Source organism: Manis javanica, chromosome 1 (assembly GCF_040802235.1).
Source record: "Manis javanica isolate MJ-LG chromosome 1, MJ_LKY, whole genome shotgun sequence".
Taxonomy (NCBI): domain Eukaryota; kingdom Metazoa; phylum Chordata; class Mammalia; order Pholidota; family Manidae; genus Manis; species Manis javanica.
This window is the reverse complement of record NC_133156.1, coordinates 121,148,636-121,169,434: the sequence shown is the minus strand read 5'-3', so window position 1 is coordinate 121,169,434 and position 20,799 is coordinate 121,148,636. Positions and strand designations below refer to the sequence as shown.

The window sequence follows — 20,799 nt, the reverse complement described above, 5'->3', positions numbered from 1 at the left end:
CTGGTGATGCAGGTTTGATCCCTGTGAAGGAAAGAGGAAAGAAGGAAGCAGGGTTGGCTAGGAAGAATCTCAGACTGCAACACAGTTCTAAGAAGCTTTTGCCAGGCCAATGGGAAGTTCTTGAGCCAGAGTTACCCCCAAGGCTTTATTAATGTGCTCTAGCTATGATATCTCATTCAGCACAGCAGCTACAATTGGGACTAGTACTTGATTAAGTCTGTAGTCAACATGCCCTTTGTGGAAGGACTAGAATTATTGCCCCACTGAGCAGCCATGTCCTTTTCTTAGGAATCTGGTTACCTCTCTATCATTAGGCCTCTGATCTGAAAATAGACTCAGATGTGGGATCAGAATGAGAGATCATGACTATTTATTGGGATGACTGCCCTTAGCCTTCTCCTTCTCCGTTCATATCTCTTTTTGATTGTAGATACTAAGCAGCACTTTTGTTGTCTGTCCATCTCTTCTGCCCCTATGAATACCATGTTCCATCAACCATCTTCACAGCTCCCTACACATTAGCCCCTTGGCTGCTTCTCTGACCTTGCCAGTCATTGTAATTATTACACCCTCTTGGCTTCTAGCAATTAAGCATTGCAACCTGGCTTTATTATTATTTTGGGCTTCATCATCCCCATGGGTATTAATGGCCCAGCTTTGTGACATTAGCCCCTGGCTGCCGAGGAACGCTGCCACTGAACTTCTTGGTGATGCTTACTCCCTCTCACTTGTGCATTCCTGATGAATGGTGACTGGTGTTTCCTCAGGAGCCTCCCATGAAAAATAATAATCTGTGTTTTCTGCTTGGTATAATATATCCATTCTAGCACACACATTTCCCCTAGCCTTATTCTTTTCTCTGTCATCTGCCAAGTCATTTGGGATGTTTTTATTTTTTACTCACCATTGGCCAACACTTTTCTAGGTCTCTAATAGCATCCTAGCAATAAGTTTGCTCCATCCCCTGGAGTCCTTGTCCAAAAATGTGCCTCCAAATCAATGAGTCCTTTTTATCTAGTTTGACATCAAAGCCCCTTGGTTAAGCATTCTCAAAACCCCAAGGTATTTCATGACTCCTGCAGTAGCTAATTCTTGCATCTCTTTTCGTGTGTAGTCTTTCTTTCCAGCTGAGTAGTGCTAGGTATAAATTATAGTTATTGGCCTAGCAGCCAGGAGAAGAAGTTAAGGGCAAGTCCTTAGTATAGTATCTGTCCCTTGTAGAGGTAGGGTGGTTCTTGCAACTTCCAGGACAAAGAAAGTTCTAGCTCTTACTGTGCAAGAGTGGGCCACCTCTGTAAGCTGCAAGAGTTCTGTGGTTGGGGTTGGCAGTGGTCTGCAGATCCAGCATCCTATGGGCATCTATCCATATATCTTATCCTTATGTTTCAGGTCTCAGATTTTCCCAGCTAGGGCCCTGACCTTAGAAAAACAGATCTGCCTTGGCTGAGCATTTAAATGTCTGGAGCTATATAAATCTAACTACCAGATCACTTTTGCTTGTTGCTCAGCTATGTCTGTTCTTCCACTGCAGGAGATGAAGTCCTCTTTGAAAACTACTAAAGTGGCCCTCTGCCTCTCCAACCTAGTCTTTAACGATTAATAGCCCTCAGTTTCTCATTATCCCTCTGCAGGGTATCAGTATAACTTAGCAGTAAGCAGCCAACACTATTGTCTTTGTAGCAGTAGGCATCCAACACTATTGTCTTTGTAGGCATTGTTTCTCCCATTTCTTTTAAATGCCTAAAGCATTGTACTCACAAGGGCAATCCTCTGTACCAGGAAGTTTTCTTAAGTCATTTCCTGTGAAATGGGTAATAGTTGAACCACTACCAAGTGCTAGAGTGTATCTGCCCCTCATATTTCATCTAGGTCAGTGTCCTTCCTACTTATCAGGCAATTAATGAGGCAGTCCTAGATTTTATTTTACCACCTCTGTTCTTGGATCATTTCTTCCACCACTTGTGTTAGTCTGGGCCCTCTGAGAAGCAGACACCAAGATTGGATTAAACGCATATGAGATTTACTGAGGAAAGGCCTGTAAGGGGAAATGGGGAGGGAGCCTGAGAAGACTGGAGAAGGTCAGAGCATGGTGCAGGTCATACCACAGTGAAAGAAAGAGGAAAGAAAGGAGTGTTGAATGGCCATCAACTGATGAGTGGATAAATTGAATGTGGTATATCTGTGCAATGGAATATTACTTGGCAATAAAAAAATGAAATACTAATGCATACTCTATCATGGATGAACCTCAAAAAAACATGCTACTTGAAAGAAGCCAGTCACAGAGATAGCATATTGTATGATTTCCTTTATATGAAATGTTCAGATAGGCAAATATGTAGAGGTAGCAACTAGATTAGTGGTTGCTTAGGGCAGGGGTTTTAGGGAGAATGAGGAATGATTGGTAATATGCATGGGTTGTCTTTTTGTGGTGAGGGAAATGTTCTAAAGTTGATTGTGGTGATGATTGCCCAACTCTGAAAATACTAAGAAACAAATGAACTGTACCGTTTAAGTGGACAAATTCTATGGTATATGGATTATATCTCAATAAAACTGTTACATTAAAAGAAAATAAAAGGAGGGTTGTGCAGAAAGCCTTAGGCTACAGCAGCATGCCAAGTGTTTCAGTCAGGCTAGTTAGGAGCCTTTTATCTCCTCGTTGGACATAAAGGATTGGTTTATTTAGGAGCTCAGGCATTGGCTGGAAGCAGCCCTTGGAAAGCCTGGCCTAGTCACAGAGGCAGGGAGTGTCAGTCAGTTAGGCTTTTCACAGTGGAGATTCAAGAGGCACAATCTCATGGTTGCATGGCCATACTTAGACTCCAACTGTAGAGAAGTAAATGCTACATTTTGATGAAAGAACAGCAAAGTTATATTACAAAAGAGTTTGCCACACTTGCATAAACTCATTAAATTTTCCTAATAGCTAATGCAGTGAGAACTATTATTCTCATTTAATAGATGGCATAGGGAGCCATAGGGAGATTAACTAGCCCAAGATTATAGATGGTAAGTGGTGGAGCCAGGATTTGAACTTGTCAGTCTGGCTCCACTGTCTGTGCTCTCTATCATTACACCATATTTTCTTACAGTGTATTAACATGAATATCACACAATTGGTTGGAGAGGTTTTATTGTCCATTTCTCCCCACTAAAATGAAGACTTCGTGAGAATAGGGAATTGCACAGCATCTTTAGATGACAGTTCCTTCCTATACTTTTGTATACATTTTCCTCATTATCCTTACTGCAGGTCTCCAAAATCAGAGAAAAATGTTGCATTTCAACAACTTTCTGAGAGAAACTACAGACTTAATAAGTATGTGGTATTGACACAGGCAGGGGGATAATAGGTCAAATGTAACTCAGTCTTTTGGGTAGGGGTAGGAAGATGTGTAGGGCATGTTATTTTAAAGATTAATAAACCGAGGAACACAAAGATCAATCAACTTGGACAGGTTCAGACTAAAATGTAGCAAGTTGAAAATTTAGGTAAAGTCAGCTTGGTTAGACTTTACTGACTATAACCAGTATTCTTTACATTACATTTTTTTTTTCTATTTTCAAACCAGGAATTCACTTAAATTCTCTCATTCAAAATAGTTTATTCCACTATTTCTCTTAATTAGAAACCATGTTTTGATCATTTTGAGGACTGTCCTTCCTCTTGCATTGACAGACACACAACAGAGCCATAGAAAAGATGTACACAGTCATCTCAGTATGTAAACTCACTTGGCTATTGGTATAGAATGTTTGGATTATTTAGGATTTCAGAAAAATAGTATATCTAAGACTTTGTGGAAGAGATCATATTTTTCTTTTGAGAATTTGGCAGACTGCCTTAGAGGAAAAACAACTGGAATTAGCATACCTACAGAAGGCAGGAGTGAGACTCCTAAGTAGAAGTTAGAAAGAAGGAGTCTTGGACCCGGTTTAAGAAAGGTGTTGCCAGTTAAAGCCACCCAGAAGGGGACTGATGTTGTTTCTGATGTAATGAGGTCTGTACTGCCAGAAGCTCTCTGACCATCTGCTAATAAGGTATAGAGGGACACTTTTACCAACAAGGAGTTTATACTATATGATCTCAGAGAAGGCCTTTAAAACTCTAGATTTTTGTGCTTGCATTTTCCATCATTAAATGTATGTGAGGCTTAATACTCTGCAAATCATAACTTAAGGCATTCCTAAGAATAGCAAACCTATATAAAGGAGTTAATAATCTCAATTTCCCTGAAGAATGATGTTCTTTGCTTAGGCTGATTATTAAAAGCAGTTAAAGAAGTTGCAGTTTTAGATATCCCACATTATGCCAGAAATGATTTTCAGTCAGGTTGACTTTATTTTCAAAGTGTTAGGGTATTTATCATCATGGAGCTGTTCAAGTGTTGATGTTTGATGCAAATTTAAGATTCCTTATAGCTAGTTATTTTATTGCATTGGGATAAATTTTTGTTACTGGATTAAGTGACATTAATAATTGAAGAGCACCTTTGTCATAAAATCTAGGAGGTGTCCATCTCAAGTGAAGACATTTTTGCCTCTTCATTTTTATTAGGCTCTTTAAAAGAGGAAATTTATTAGATTGAGTGCAATTTCTACCTCTCCCTTGGAATGTTAATTATTAATATGCAGCCATTTGTTACTTTAAAAGGGTGTTGCACTAAGACATAAACCTGTATAGCAATAGAAAATATCATAGGAAGTCTCAGAAGGTAGGGTGTGGATTGTTTTGTGGCATATATAAACTCTTTATATATTTTAAATAATGAATTGTAAAAATTTCAAAACACCCAACCTCCAATGTAATGGCCCTTTAAAGCAGTACCTAAATGAGGAGACATAAATGTGTAGCAGAGGAATATTTGGGAAAGTTCTTTCTTATGAGATTAAGGCAAAATTCATTTGTCAAGGTCCCTTATTCCCATTCAGTTCATTGTATTGCATTTACGTTGACCTGTTAAATAGCAGAGTCTTAAGTTTTGAAACAAGTAATTTTTTCTTTACTTGAGCACCAGATGCTATATGTCTTTAAACCCTAGAATTCCACTCAGGGTAGTAAAAAAACACAGAGAAAGCTAGACCAATCTAGGGAGTGGAGATTCATAACCCCATCTCATCCCCTTTCTAATTCCAATCCTTGCCTAATTCCAACAAGGATTATTCTGCCAATAGTAGTGAACTTCAAGGAGGTTCATGACAAAGCTTATATGTTTATATGATTCCTTTGGATTCTACTTCTTAAGGTTCTTTATTCCACTTTATCGGTATGTGTATATGTACACGTCTATGTGCAGTTATTTATACTTACAAATATTGGCATTTAAGATCTAATTTATCCTATTAATAATAAAAATTACATATTGATCGGTTAGTTGAGTTATAAAATATTTACCAGTTTTTGTCTTTTCCTTAAGAATCATGGAACTGTAGGTGAGTTCAGTCCATTTATTTTATGGAAGATAAAATTGTGATTCAGAGAGGCTAATTTGTCCCAGTCATGCTGCTAGTTTTTGACCTAAATTTACATTTCACATCTTCTGGTCCTGGCCTAGTACTCTTTTTACTGTACCACATTGCCTTATGGCTCATGAAATGATGAGTCTTCCTTTTCTTCAGATGTGTGTATGTTAATTAGCATTAGAAACAAACATTTAAAACAACTAAATGAAAAGTAAGTTAATTTCACTGAGAGGCCAAATGTGAGTACAGGGCTTTTGGTAGACTTACCATTCCTGTATCTTTCAAAAGTTTTTTGAAAATTCGGTAGTTGATGACTTGGCGAAATATAACCAAATAGCAAATTCTCCTAATTGAGGTTATTAGCAGAGTTTTATTTTTCTGAGGAACAAAATATTCCTAATCTTTTCTCCACATGTGTCCTGAGTGATCTTTTAAAAATAAGCAAACCTAGTCATGTTACTCCCCTGCATAAACTCCTTTAGGCGCTCCCTTTTGCCTTTAGGATAAAGTCTAAGTTTGTTAGGCCCTTGCTAAACTGGGCCCTGCTTACATCATTCCCCAACCTCTTCTTTCCCTCTAGTCATGTTTAACCTCTTTTAGTTCCTTGAACACAACCAGCTTTTTTGCCTTTTGGACTTTCAAATGTGTACATGCTAATTTGCTATTGCTTCATAAAAAATTACTACAAATGTTATGGCTTAAAAAGACAATTTATTATTTCACAATTTCTGTAGATGAGAAGTCTGCCATGGAGTGTTTGGAGTCTCTTTTTAGGGTCTCACCAGGCTAAAATCAAAGTATTGGCTCTCATCTGGGGCTCCAAGTCCTCTTTAAACATCACTGGTATTGGCAGAATTCAGAACTGTCTCCTTGACACATCTTTAACTCAGCAGTAGCATGTCAAACACTTGTTCTTCAAATCTCTCTGACCTATTCTTCTGTCACATCTCTATGGCTTCCTCTTCTGTCCTCAGCTAGGAGAAAGCTCTGCTTTCAAGGACTCATGTGACTGCTTCAGCCCCACTTTAATAATCTAGATTAATCTCCCTATTTTAAGGTTAATAGATTAGTAACCTTAATTATACCTGCAAAGTCCCTTTTGCCATGTGCAATAACAGATTGACACACATGCCACTGTGGTGTAGAGGTCACAGGGGTCAAAATTCTGCTTTCTGCTTTGCACTGCCCTGTCTGGAATACTCTTGCCTGGCAACCTGCTCCTTTGGCTGCTCCTACTTTATCTGCTAGGTCTCTGATTTCTTTTTGCCCCCTTTCTCCACTATTCTCAAGTTTGGGTTAGGAGCCTTACTTCAGTGCTGTCTTATTACTCATTATTTCCCCATTGTATCACTTGTCATTTTGTATGCTTGTCCATATCCTCTCAGAGAACTGTCAACTCTTTGAGGAGAGAAGGCATGTTTACCTCCACACATTGTGTGTCCCTGCTTAACCTTTTAACCTAAGTTTACATTAGGTCTGCCATACAGTTGATACCCAGTAAACAAGTCATATCAGTGAATCATTTCAATCTATGAAAGGTAGAAGCATGGTAACTATCTTTACTACAAATGTTTAAGACTGTCACTCAGAGGAAGAGAGGACAATTTTAACTCAATAGAGACGAATTATTAAAAAGCAAAAACAAAAGGCCTGTTTTTGAGAGGTAGAGGCTAATATAACATGAGCTCTGCTTTATGACTCATTCTTTGTTAGGTTAATGCAAGACCAGTGGCTATGGGGTCATTTGTGTTCCTATACCTTTGGCTACCAGGAGAGACCTACATGCTATCATCACTAGAAATGTCCCTCTCCACTTACTATAGAAGTATCCAGTCTGGTGGATCTGGGACAATTGACTCCATAGTATATGGCCTGTACTGGTTAATGAATCATAACTGAGTGGCAAGATTAGTGTATAAGAGTTACTTTTAGAAGTCATTAACTGTGAAGTGACATTAGAAATAAAAACGCTATTAACATATGTCAATAGAGAAGGAATTTATTGTAGCATTTAAGAGAAGGCTTTTTGTTTAAACACCCAGCTGTACCACTTACTAGCTGTGTGACCTTGGACAAGGGTCTTAAGTCTCTGTACTTCAGTTTCCTAATCTGTAACAGGGAGATAATAGTAGAACCTAACTTGTAGAGTGATTGTGAGAATTTAATAGACAAGATAGTAAAGGATATAATGCCTAGGATATAATAGCATTGTGTAAGGGTTGGCAATCATCATCATCATCCTTATCCTGCAGGCACATTAAAAAGAGTTCAAGACCTACAACCATATGCACAGTGTCTGGCATATACTAGGAATACAATTATATTTTTGAGTTAATAAATAATATGTTCATTGTAATTTTTATTTATATTTATTCATTCAGATAATTATAGGAGATGGTCCCAGTGATTTTATAAGTAGAGGAAGAACTAAATGCAGTGGTAATCTTGTGTTGCTGAGAGCTTACTAAGGCGGTCTAAAAGATACCTCCTACTAGGACTTACTTTGTCTCTTTTTTCCCCCTTATTAAAGCAATGGGTGTTTTTAAAAAGACTTGATTTTTTTTTTCCCCCAGAGTAAACAGAACTATAATGAGGTGAGATAGTGTCTTGCCAATGGGTATCAGCCCCAGGCAAGTTCGCTATGGATTCAATGTGACCAAAGAAAATGACAGTAAAACATTCTTGGGGTGAAAGGGTTATACCCAACTTTATTTCTGGGTGGCAGGTCAGTCACTAAAATCTCGTTCACTCAGAGTGAGTCTGCAGGCAGCAAGCCAGTCTCTGCCTCTGGGCTCCTCTGTCTGCACAGCTGTCCTCTGGGCCTCTCTGTCTGCACAGCCATCCCACACAGCCGTCCTCTGGGTCTCTCTGCACAGTTGGCCCACACAGCTATCCTCTGGGCCTCTGTCTTTGGTGCTGCCACCACTCCAGCCTCTGCTCTGCTCTGCTTTCCTGCAGCCTTGCAGCCCTGCTACCATGTCGGGCCCTGAGTACTGGGCGGAGCTCTTTATATAGAGTCAACAGCCATGTATTGCCCACAGGTGTGCAGTGAGCTAGTCAACCAGGGCCAGGTGAGAATCCTGGCGACAGAAACTCTCATTTTATTCACAGGTAGCTTTTTCCATGTGGATATGTATCATTTTCTGGATGAAAGTGAACTCTTCTTACCATGAAAATGTTGTCATCTGAGTTCAGATGAGATGTTAATGCTTTGCTTGTCTTTACAAACAGGTTCATCCTAAATTCCACTATAAACAGGCTCATGACCTGGGAACAGATACTTCTTGTGTGGCTTTTTCCTATGATGGTAATGTCCTTGCTTCTCGTGGAGGTGGGTTAAAAACTTTCTTTTTGATGTGTTTCTATATGTAAAATAATGATAATTAATTCTAGCAAATGTCACACTAATATCCTAGTACTTAGTAAAGCTATCTATGCTTTTGTTAATGTAGCTTTGCCAGTCTATTTTTTTCTATCAAAATGCATTTCCAACTTGGCAATATTGTTTTATTAAAAAGTATCAAGTACAATTTTTTTAATGTGATTTTTTGCTTAATTTATTATTTTAGCCTCAAATTCTATCAGATTGAAGCTTCCAAGGATGCCCTTTGCCTCTGCCTTACAGAATTTTGTAGATGATGTTCTACATTTTTTCTGTGCCATTTTTTAATTCTGGGTTTAGTATTTCAAAGTTTTCTGTTTGATGACCATCAATTTTTTTTTTAATTCAAACACTGTAACTCAATTAGTTAAGAGTTGTATACCTGGATGCTATTTTTTAAAATAATAGCTACATAGTTCTGTATGGTCATATTGTATGTTTACTTATCCACACTCATGTGATTGGATATAAGTTATTTCCGACTTTTTGCCAAATCTTCTCACATGATAAACTGTGTTTGTAGAAGGAGATAAGAGAGTAGTGCAGGCAGCTTAAGAGCACAGCATTAAGGGGAAGTAAGGGACAAGACTGAGGAACTTCCTGTAAGCCTGTTTGTGGGAGAGAAAAGAATCAGCAGGAACCATGTTACAAAGTGTTTTAAGTATCACAGAGGATTTAGCCTCTCCTCTGTAGACCAAATTAATCCAGCAATGTCACATTTTATCATTCACTCACTTACTCAGCTACTGCATATTGAGCAGCTACTCTGAGCTAGCATGATGCTCAGTGCTGGGTATAAACTGTGAACATCATAGACAGGATTCCTTTCCTTAAAGAATTGACAACCTGGTGTAGAGAGTAATGGAAATGAGGAGAAGATGACGAGACTTGGCACAGCTTTCCCCTCAGTTTAACCATTGCATGTCCATTTGCACTTGGTGCTTCATACAGATTCTCTTTCCTTTAGAGAAGCCTTATCTGTTATGCCCAAACTACCCTGACTTATATAATTAAAAAATAAAAGTCAGAGCACATGTACATGTATTTTCTATTTATGGTATATATGGCCAAGGTGGTTATATATCAAATATGTATTTTGGTCCATCAGTTCTAACTTGCTACTTGAATCCTGAGATGACTCCTTAATTAAGACTTTATGCACTCTTTACTTAGAAACAGTGGTTTTTACCCCAAGAGTGTATCTGAATCCTCTAGGAAAGTTTTTCAAACGGTGAATATTCCACTTAGAAATTCTCACATTCACTCTTGATTCTTTTGAGTGGAATACCCAAATCACCAAGGTAAGGTAGGGAGAAAAGAGGGGATAAGAGGGAAGTATAGTTTGAAAACTTTTCCCATTGGCTTCTAAAATAGGTCAGCCCCCACCCAGTTGATAATTGACTGCCTTTGAAGTGTAGGACTAACTCCATTTCAGTCAAAACCATTTTGGTGATACTTCTTGCCTTCCCCTTCCATCTTTTAATAACTATTGGGTAACTTGTCAATACAATATGTATACTGTATTTCATCATTTTCCTTCATATGAATATGAATATGACAAACAGATCTGTTCAGTATACTAACAGTCCCTGGGTGTTCTTAGTTTGCTCCTGCTAGCTCCAGAACCTGCCAGATTAGCTAGACTGTTTAATGCAGATGAATGTTTTCTTCTTGTCTGAGAATGTGGGGATGTGGGACTTTTTTAAGGCTAAAAGCAAAAAAGTGAATCTTTCAAAGTTCTGCTAGTATAAGCAGGTACCTAGTCCAGCCAGTTGTGAATTAGTGCACCTGCCATAAATTGGGTTTGAGAGAAAGGGTCACTGGAGAGAGCATGGGGATTTTATTGAACTCTCCACTCACCTCATTTGCACCTGATACTGATTCCTTGTTGGACCCTAGGGGTTGAGGCAGATCTCAGCTGTGGACACTGGGGAGAAAGAACAGCAAAGACATTCCTAGTATGAGTTTTGGCTTTCATTTTGGTCAGGAATTAGTAGCTCTTTAGAAGTATAAAAATGTAATTCCTAAAGAGTATCCAATATATTTTAAATAACTTGGCAAAGCTGTATTCCATAGTGAAGTGAAGAATGATAGTCACAGGTAGAGGTAATACTTCAGGGAAGGGAATCACATTGCTTACCCTCATTAATGTTAATGGATAGCTTCATCTACACACTAGTGGGAAAAAGAATCTGTTGTGAATTGAACTATTTTCAGTCCTGATAGCTGTTAAATTATTATCTTCTTAAGAAGCCAAGTTATGTTAAAATATACCACTGGCGAACTACCATCTGCTCTAAAATCACTCTTCAGAGTAGATTCTTCAGGGTTCCTTTTAGCCTACTGATGCTACATCATTCTGGAAAGTTATTTCTAGAAGGCCGATTGATTATTAAATATCTTTCTACTGTTCCTGCAACTACTGCTTTCAAGCTCTTCACACAGTTTAAACAAGTAAAACATGCTTATGTGCATCTCCCTCCTTCCTCCTTTCCTTCCATTCTTCCATTCCTCTTCCTTCTAACAGTTATACACTAAGTTTGGCAAATCCTAAACTTGTAACTTGTTCTTTTTGCATAATTCATTCTCTTTTTTCTTTCTCATTCCTCTATCAGGTGATGATACATTGAAATTATGGGACATCCGACAGTTTAACAGGCCACTTTTTTCAGCCTCAGGGCTTCCCACCATGTTCCCAATGTAAGTAGCATATTTTAAATATTTGATAATCATAAGAGAATGGAAAAGAAATTTCTTCACCTTAGTGTTAAGACATATATGTCTTTTAGATCTAGAAAAGGGATGTGAAGAGTATTTGAAATACGTTTTTTGAAAGACACATTTTCTTTTTCTTTTTCACTTTGCACATCAGACTATACACAATGTTTTAAAGTTGAAATTATGTATGTTCATGTGTGTAAATGCTAAATTGGCAACTGAAGCATTTAAAGATTTTTCTGAGGCAGCTGAGGTAGGATTTGACCTCTAAGTTGTACAGTTGGTGCCTAAGCAAAATTTTCTATTTTGGTAGAAATAGAGTTTCACATCCGTGCTAAATAATGACCAACCAGGAGAACTGGAGGGTAATGGAGGCACCAAATAGAAGAAGCTGTATAAGAACAGAGGGCTAACTCTGGTGTATTGCCCATGGCATTTATCTGTTAAAACAAACAGATGGACAAACAAACATGAACTATATATATATATATATATATATATATATATAGCTGATAAGAATTTTCAAGCTCTTATACCTGCTATAAGTAATGCTAACTACATAACTTTTTTGGATCATGTCTTTGATTATTCACAACCAGGTGGCCAGACTTCTGATAACAAGAGCTGTTGAATCATAGACATCAGTTAGTTTCCAGTGGTACAATTTGCCCCTCATTTCATGGTGCTTGACTTGACAAAACTCAAATCTTTTGGTGATGGTGGTAGTGGTGATTGTGATACAAAGTAATTCCAAAACTGGTCAAAATAATCACTACTTAGGCATTAATCATATGGTATCTGTTTGTCTATGGACATAGTCAATATCTATATTCAAATTTTCCCACACTTCCTTTACATTAAAAAATATTGCAATATGTGGAAGTTAAAAGCACAGATTCTAGAATCAGTCTGCCTAAGTTTGAGTCCCAGCTGCACCAGTTACTTTTGTGATCTTGGGCAAAGTTTGTTTATTCTTTCTCTGCTTTAGTTTCCTCATCCTCCTCCAGTAAAATGGAGATAATAATACCTACCCTATAAGATTATTGTGAAGATTCTATGAATTAATGTAAGTGCTTATTATATAATTTCTTGTATTAGAGACTTATTGTAAGATACATTTTGTGTATATATATATATATATATATATATATGTTATTATGTGACTTATTGTAAGCCCTATATGAGTTACCTTTTGTTATAATAATGTTGTTTATATTTTATTGAACTCATTATTGCTGCACTGTGGTGGGGTCACAAGCTTATACTTACAAACCCTTTCTGTCTGTAGGACTGACTGCTGTTTCAGTCCAGATGATAAACTCATAGTCACTGGTACATCTGTTCAAAGGGGATGTGGCAGCGGCAAACTTGTTTTCTTTGAACGCAGGACTTTCCAAAGGGTGTATGAAATAGACATCACAGATGCGGTATGTATATTCTTTTCTCCACAGCCTTGACAATGAAATAAAGTTTACTTTCAGCCATCTTTTGTTTTGATTTTGGTTTGTAAGAGGAACACAAGCCCTGGCCTTACAGTGCAAGGGTAGCTGTTTTTCTCTCCAACACAGACATTATTAGTACATTGCAGAATAGCTGATCTCTTCTTTGCCTTCCCCTGACCCAGTATTTCCTATGATTCCACACTTCAGTCAGGATTTTAGCTGGGGGAGAGATATTTCCCTCATCTGCCAACCAGTTTGCAGAGAGCAGAAACTGATTGTATGTAGGATAAAGAAAGGAGCTTTCCAAAATGTGCATGTTCATGAGGATTCAGGAATTGTAGACAGAAAAATGATGAAGTGTATCATTGTTGCCTAAACTTTGAAAACATTGACAGAATTCTGCTTGTCAGAGTTGTCATTAAGGTAAGACTCAGCTTTCACTGAGCTTAATTTCTATTTGGATATTTGGAAGTTTAAAACATTTCAGATTTAACTTCTATATTTAAAAAAAGAAACCTTTTAGCTTTCTTTACAGATTTATATAAGCACTAAAATACCAATATGCTTGCATTCATTCATTCATGTCCTGAGACAGGAGCCATATGTAATATAATAATAGGATTCCCAGAGGAAAATCTGAATTCCTTTAAAGTCTTTTAAAGTATGTATTATTATTTAGATGGTAAGGTAAATTTATTGTTATTTTCTGAGTATGAAACAGGCCAGTTAATGTCTGTAAATTTTCTTTGGCTCATTGTCAAATCCTTCATTAATAAAATTTCTCCAGTCATTTTAGCTCTTTGTAAACAGTTGAGACTTATTATGTACTTAGGTGATTCAGACAATTGAACAACTGTTTTTAAATCACCAGTAGAAAAGTTCCTGTCTCTCATGTTCTATTATTATTATGGAGCCTTAATTTAGAGGCCCTAATTTGAAACCATGGTATAGAGACAATGACATAATAATGAGACTAAATCTAGATGAGTACTTAAGTTTTATAGATTCTAATAGCATGACATAGTATGAAATGTGCCAACACTAATAATACTTCTTTTTGGGTGCATCTGGGAGCCAACTAAAACACTAAACTGAAAGAAAAAGACTTTTGGCTCTATCAGCTTTAATCTCAAAAAATAGAATTATTATTATTTGTTGTTCCAGAAGTAAGTTGTGTTCTGTTATGCCTCTCAGTGACTATGTATTTCACAAAACTCATGGTTTTGTGTTTTTAAATTGTAATTTAAATTAAAATCTAAATTAAGGGATGTAGAAGTGCGATTACACTTTTTTTAAAGACATGCTAGGTTTCTTAATATACAGAACATGCAGTTTGCTGTGTTACTTTGAGTTGCTTTTCTAGCCGAACCTTTTTCTTCATAGCACTTAACACTACCTCATCTATTGTATATTTGTTTTTGTGCTCTTCCACCAGGATGTAAGCCTTTGAGAGCAAAAACTTTGTCTTTTTCATTCACTGTGATGTTCTCAGTGTTTAGAAGTTCTTGGCCCTTAGATGACATTTAATAGGTATTGAGTGAGTGAGTAAATGGTATGCTTGGGAGGTACAAGTAATGCATGTTGTAGAGCACAGGTGAGGAAAGAGAGAAGTATCTAGAGTTGGCAAGGCAAACTCATCTTGTATACATTAATAAGAAGGTGACTTTATCTTTTTTTTTTAAACAAAGGAATGACACATTCAGACCTAGGTTTTAGGACAGTGAATTTTTATTGAGGTGTGAAGGTTAAATTTAAAAGATTTGGCATTCATTTGTATATGAATACTGAACACAACAGAACATTATAAACTGTAAACTTATTAGCTTAGTTATTTTTCATTAAACTATATTGTTGCAAAATGGCTAATAGAATTTACTTTTTAACTAATATAAGTCAAGGAATATAGTTTATGCAGTTTTACTAGCATATTACCATTTATAAACTTCAGCCCAAGCATAGTGAAATAAAGTTGTTTGACCTTGTATTATTTAAGGTGGTGGCCTCTTTACCTTAGTTTCTTTGGGCAATAATTTGAAAGGGATAGTAGGTATTCCTTTGCATAAAGATAAAAAATCTGGGAAGGAAAAAAGCCAGACATTTCACACCTGATCCTGACTTCTCTTCTATTTTGTTTACTTGGTTAAAGATACTTTGGTGAGGGACCTCTGTTTCTGTAAACATTGACTGAACAAACTGAGGAAAAGAATAAAAATAAACCTTTATTTTTAAGACATAGCTACAGCATCTACCATAGCTGATCTAGCATAAAGCCGCTGAAGGGAAGGGAAGGGAAATTTGCTTTGACATTTTTAACTAGACTGCCTAGGCATTTCAAAGTTGATTGAGAATCCTAGTAGCAACATTAGAAATATAGCAGTAAAGGCCTTTTTAGGAAGAAAAAATTCATTTGTGATTGTGTAAAGAATATTTGATTATCTTTAGGAACACTTTTATAACTGCTCAAGAGAACAGATAGCAAAGAACAAGAATTATCTTAAGTTTTTGTTTCTTTTTATGCCATTACTTGTTCTCTGGAATATGCCCTTCCTGTGAGAAATGAAATCTAGGTTATGCATACCTCATCTACATTCTTTTAAAAAGAAACATCAGAATGTCAAATATGAGTTTTTTTTCTGTCAGTTTGAAATCTTACTATTTTTTTCATGGAGCCAACTCTACAGTTAGAGGAAGTATATATTCTAGATCTGCCTTCCTGGAATTTTATCAATTATTTTTATCTTCATTAAATGGAGGAAAATGAAATAAAAATAATGGCTTTTCTATTTGTTATTAACATTAGTTCAGGCCATCGCCTAAATGATAGGGGGAACTTGAAGTTTTTCTACCAGATTTATGTATCTATCTATCTACTTATTTATTTACTTTACTTACTATAAGCTATATTCCTGTCCCTTATCATCATGGGTATGGGTTGAAAAATAATCTGATTGTTTAAATTATGCTAATTAAGTCACAGTTTATGTATTTACCGAAAGGAGGGGAAAATTTCTCAGTTAAGACCCATATGCTTGACTATAGAGATAGCCTGTTATATATATAGAGGAGAAAGTGCTACCCATATTGTATTAAAAAAAAATTTTCATGCAGACATCAACTATAACTTTCCTTTATATAATTAGGTGATGTTCTGGAGAGAACTTAAATTCACATTATTTTTCCTTACCTTTTTTTTTTTGAGAGGGCATCTCTCATATTTATTGATCAAATGGTTGTTAACAATAAAATTCTGTATAGGGGAGTCAATGCTCAATGCACAATCATTAATCCACCCCAAGCCTAATTCTCATCAGTCTCCAATCTTCTGAAGCATAACGAACAAGTTCTTACATGGTGAACAAATTCTTACATAGTGAATAAGTTCTTACATGGTGAACAGTACAAGGGCAGTCATCACAGAAACTTTCGGTTTTGATCACGCATTATGAACTATAAATAATCAGGTCAAATATGAATATTCATTTGATTTTTATACTTGATTTATATGTGGATCCCACATTTCTCCCTTTATTATTATTATTTTTTTAATTTTTAATAAAATGCTGAAGTGGTAGGTAGATGCAAGATAAAGGTGGAAAACATAGTTTAGTGTTGTAAGAGAGCAAATGTAGATGATCAGGTGTGTGCCTGTAGACTATGTGTTAATCCAAGCTAGACAAGGGCATTAAAACATCCACGGATGCAGAAGATTTCTCTCAAAACAGGGGGGGTGAGGTTCTAAGCCTCACCACTGTTGATCCCCAATTTCTCACCTGATGGCTCCCCTGCAACTGTGCCTGTCTTAGGTTGTTCCTCCCTTGAGGAATCTTACCCGTCTCTGGCTAACCAGTTATCTTCCGGGGCCATACAGGGAGATGTAAAGTTGGTAAGTGAGAGAGAAGCCATATTGTTTGAAAAGGGTAGCTTTTTACTTCTTTGCAGATTTATGCCCTGTGGCTTCTATGCCCAGCATTTGTCTTGAGGTATCTTTACCACTTGGAGGAATTATGATACTCGGTAAATTCGATATGAGGCACAAATTCTATTTAAGGGTTGTAATTAGGAAGGAAGAAGAAAAGCTATAGAGGTAGTAGACGGAAGAAAACATAGGAGGATTGATTATTTCTTTGACATATCTTCTTGTAGAGTAACTTAAGCATGTATAGGTTTTAAACTACTAATTAAATTGCGCACACACATTAACATAATAGGAATACAGTTACATAACCAAAGCAGATCTTTAATTACCAGCCATCTCCAGTAAAGCCAAGAAAACCAGTTAGGCACCCTAGGCATTTGTGAAAATTTGTCTATGATATGATGGATATTGTCCAACTGTACTTGAACAGTCTGAGAGAAATTAAAACAGACAAATTAAAACAACCCATTCCTGGGAACTGTTCACATCCCATATGTTCTTTTAACAGTAGATAGTCTGTAGTTGTAAGATTTTGGAGCGCTACAACTTGCACTTCTCCTAATTCTTGGTTGAGTTCCAACAGTATAGATCCAGTCAAATTTGTTGTTTTACTGAAAGCACAGGCCAGCTTAGATATCTCCTTCTTCATTCCAATGGCAAGTCCAGGAAACGGTGGGATGGATGCAGCTACAACTGCAGCATCGCCTGGATTTTTCCTCACCTTTTAAGATCTGATTCATCATATATACATTTTAAAGAAAACTAAATCAGATTAGCATTTTGTTTTTTTTCTGATTGTAAGAGGACATATTGTGGGGAAGTTGGGGTTCCTGTGGCCAGGGTCCTCACTGAACTTAAACCACCTGATGATGTAACCGGCCTGTTGCTGGGCTGCCGCTTCCACATCTTTAGGCGATAAGCTATTATTGTGCTATAGAGAGAGAGCTTGGCCCAGTGCTCTGGGCAGAGGCAGAGATGCTAGTGCTCGACCTACCGCTGGAGAACAAGCCAGGTAATAAAGCCTTTCACCCCAAAGAACATTTTGCTGTCAATTTCTTTGGTCACACTGAATCCATAGCAAACTTGCCCGGGGCTGAAGCCCATTGGCAAGACAATATTGAATCTAAAAAATTGACATATAGGAAGATCATTAAGAAATTAAATATATCTAATGGCATCACCCATAGATTATGCCCAGATATGACATTTAAATTAATAAAATTTGATGTCCAAGAAAGTTACTGTGTTAACCTATAAAATGACATACAAAATGAAAGTATTACCACTTTCATTTTACATTACAAATAAAAAGTTTCTTGGTAGAGACTATTTATTTTTAAATCCAAAGAGATTGAAGAAGAAGAAAAAGTGAATATAAGGGAGCCATGAAATAAGAGAACCTGCACAAAGTTAGTATTTATCTTAACTTATAAGTGTAAAGGACATGCTGACCATTCAGACTACAGTCGTCCTCCATTATTTGTACATGTGGAGAACAGAAAGGTCATTAAAATTAATGGATATTCCAGAAGTCCTCAGAATTGATTTTGGAATGTATCTTTGTTCTTACATTTGAATATAGATATGTTATCTGGAAATTCACTCCAAACCAATAAATGAGGCTATGCCTATGAAAGCTTGTCTCTAAAGAAGTTAAGGAACTCATCTGTTCTTCCATTTCATACTGGGAGTAGACTAATGATTTGTCTGGTTGATATAAAGTGCCACCTCAGGCAGAATTGCACCTCTTTAAAAGTTTTCTAGAAATTAAGGAGTCAAGTGGTGTCTTTGCCTAGTCAGGATCATAGAAGGAATAGTACACAGAGGGCACTTGAGCTATCAGCAGTGCAAATGCCAATTGGAAATGAACTTGCAAGAAAGACTGCATTTGGCACTTCTCTGCCTTCTGAAATACAGTTAATGTGAAGCACAAGGGTATGGAAAAAACAGGCTTTGAATTAACTAGCTTTCCATTATCTGATTTTTATTAAAGAACAATAAGGCAGCTGGTTGACTAGGTATAGCAATTGCATTAAATGCATTTTGAATAAAGTGGTATCTGCTTATGAATTTTTTCTGTAATTCATTTTCTTAGGAGTAGTAAGGCAGTGCAGATTCTAGATGGATCTTGATTAATACTTTATATTTAATAAAATATGTGTATTTTTCCCTAGCCAAGTGAGAAGGCAATATACTATAGGGCATATGGAGCATTTGTTCATTGAGATCAGAAAGCCAGGGTGTACAAGCACTGGTTGTTTCCTAGTCTTCTGACAGGTATGAATATCTGATAGGGAACTTGGGAATAAGTAGAAGATGATGGAGTTTTCATGTAAATCTGCCAGTGCAGCACTTAGATAGTTCTTCTGCCAGCACTACCTTTTCTGGGCTCAAGAGCTAACTTCCAGCATGGCTATTGGAACCATGCTTTACTGTCAGGAAGAACTTCTGTAGGAGTACTTTCTTTAATCACTGAAGAAAGGAGATGCCACTGGGCTGTGATGATAAACAATACTGCATTTTTGCTGCTTTCCTGATTTGGATTACTAAACCCTTTCTTGGGATTTCCTGCAGTATGAAGCAAACACACCAGAGTTCAATTTAAACAATAACCAGACCTCAGCTGTGAATCCCCTACGAAGTTAGCTTCCCAGTGCCCAAGGTGGGCTGGTATCAGTAAGACTTGATAAATGACTTCTCAGTTCTCATTGCACCTAAAGGTGTCATGCTGTGGATGTTCCAGGACAGTACTCAGTATTTGAAGAATGCAACCGAGTGCTCATCTGTAGGCACATGAGAGTAGAAAGAAAAGCAACCACCAATTTCATGGTGGTTTTAACTGTTAACATCTACTTTATTGAGTCTGAAAATGACAGAAACTAGTTTAGTGCTAATTCTTTGGTATTATTTTTTAAAGTTGTACAGTGAAATTGATCTTGTTTTAAAGTGTACAGGTCTGTGATTTTTTTAACACATGTAGATTCGTGTAGCCACCAGGAACACAATCAAGATACAGAAAAGTTCCTAAAACCCCTCATAAAACTCCTTTGTGCTATCCCTCCATATCACACTCTCACCTCTTCCCTCTTCCTACTCCTAACCCCCAGTGTTCACTGATCTGTTCTCCATAGCTATAGAGTTGCTTTTTCAAGAATATCTTATAAATGGACTCATACAGTATGTAACCCTTTAGACTGACTTCTTTCTTTAAAATGCTTTGGAGATTCATCCAGGTCATTATGTGTATTCATAGTCTGCTACATTTTTATTGCTGAGTAGTATCCCACTATATGGATATAACACAGTTTGTTTATCTATTAAAGCAGTTCCATTATTTCCAGTTTTTGGAGATTATGGAAAGAGTTGCTGTAAGCATTCATATGTAGGCTTTTGTGTGAACATTAAGTCTTCATTTCTCTAGGGTAAATACTAAGGATAGGCTTACTAGATCATATAGTGATTATAAGTTTATTTTCATAAGAAAGTGCCAAGCCATTCTAGAGTTGCTATACCATTTTGCATTCTCACCAACAGTATTTGTTTTCCACTTGCTCCACATCCTCACCAACACTTTGTATTGTTGACATTTTTTACTTAATATGTTCTAATAGGTGTAGAGTACTATCTCATTATAGTACAATTTGTATTTTCCTAATGGGCAATGATGTTGAATATCTTAATGTGTTCGTTTTTCCATTATTATACCTCTTTGGTGAAGTACTTGTTCATATTTTTTGCCCATTTTAAAATCAGGTAATTTGTTTTCTTACTATTAAGTTTTAAGAGTACTTTATATAATTTGGTTCCTTTTGTGAGATATGATTTTTCAAATATTTTCTCCCAGTAGGTTGCTTTTTTCTTTTTCTTAAGAGCAT

The 20,799-nt window shown here is 36.7% G+C and overlaps 1 protein-coding gene across 2 annotated transcripts in view; it reads left to right on the top strand.

Annotated features, from left to right (window-relative positions):
• WDR70 (WD repeat domain 70) overlaps positions 1 to 20,799 on the top strand; it is a 377,617-nt gene that overhangs the window by 300,238 nt on the left and 56,580 nt on the right. Inside the window, exons 11-13 of one of the 2 annotated variants that reach the window (XM_073236962.1) lie at positions 8,698 to 8,797; positions 11,464 to 11,548; positions 12,954 to 12,993. In XM_073236962.1, coding sequence (XP_073093063.1) covers positions 8,698 to 8,797; positions 11,464 to 11,548; positions 12,954 to 12,993 — 225 coding nt within the window. Of the gene's footprint in view, positions 1 to 8,697; positions 8,798 to 11,463; positions 11,549 to 12,854; positions 12,994 to 20,799 lie in introns of both variants that reach the window. The other variant, XM_037002306.2, reaches the window with a different exon arrangement.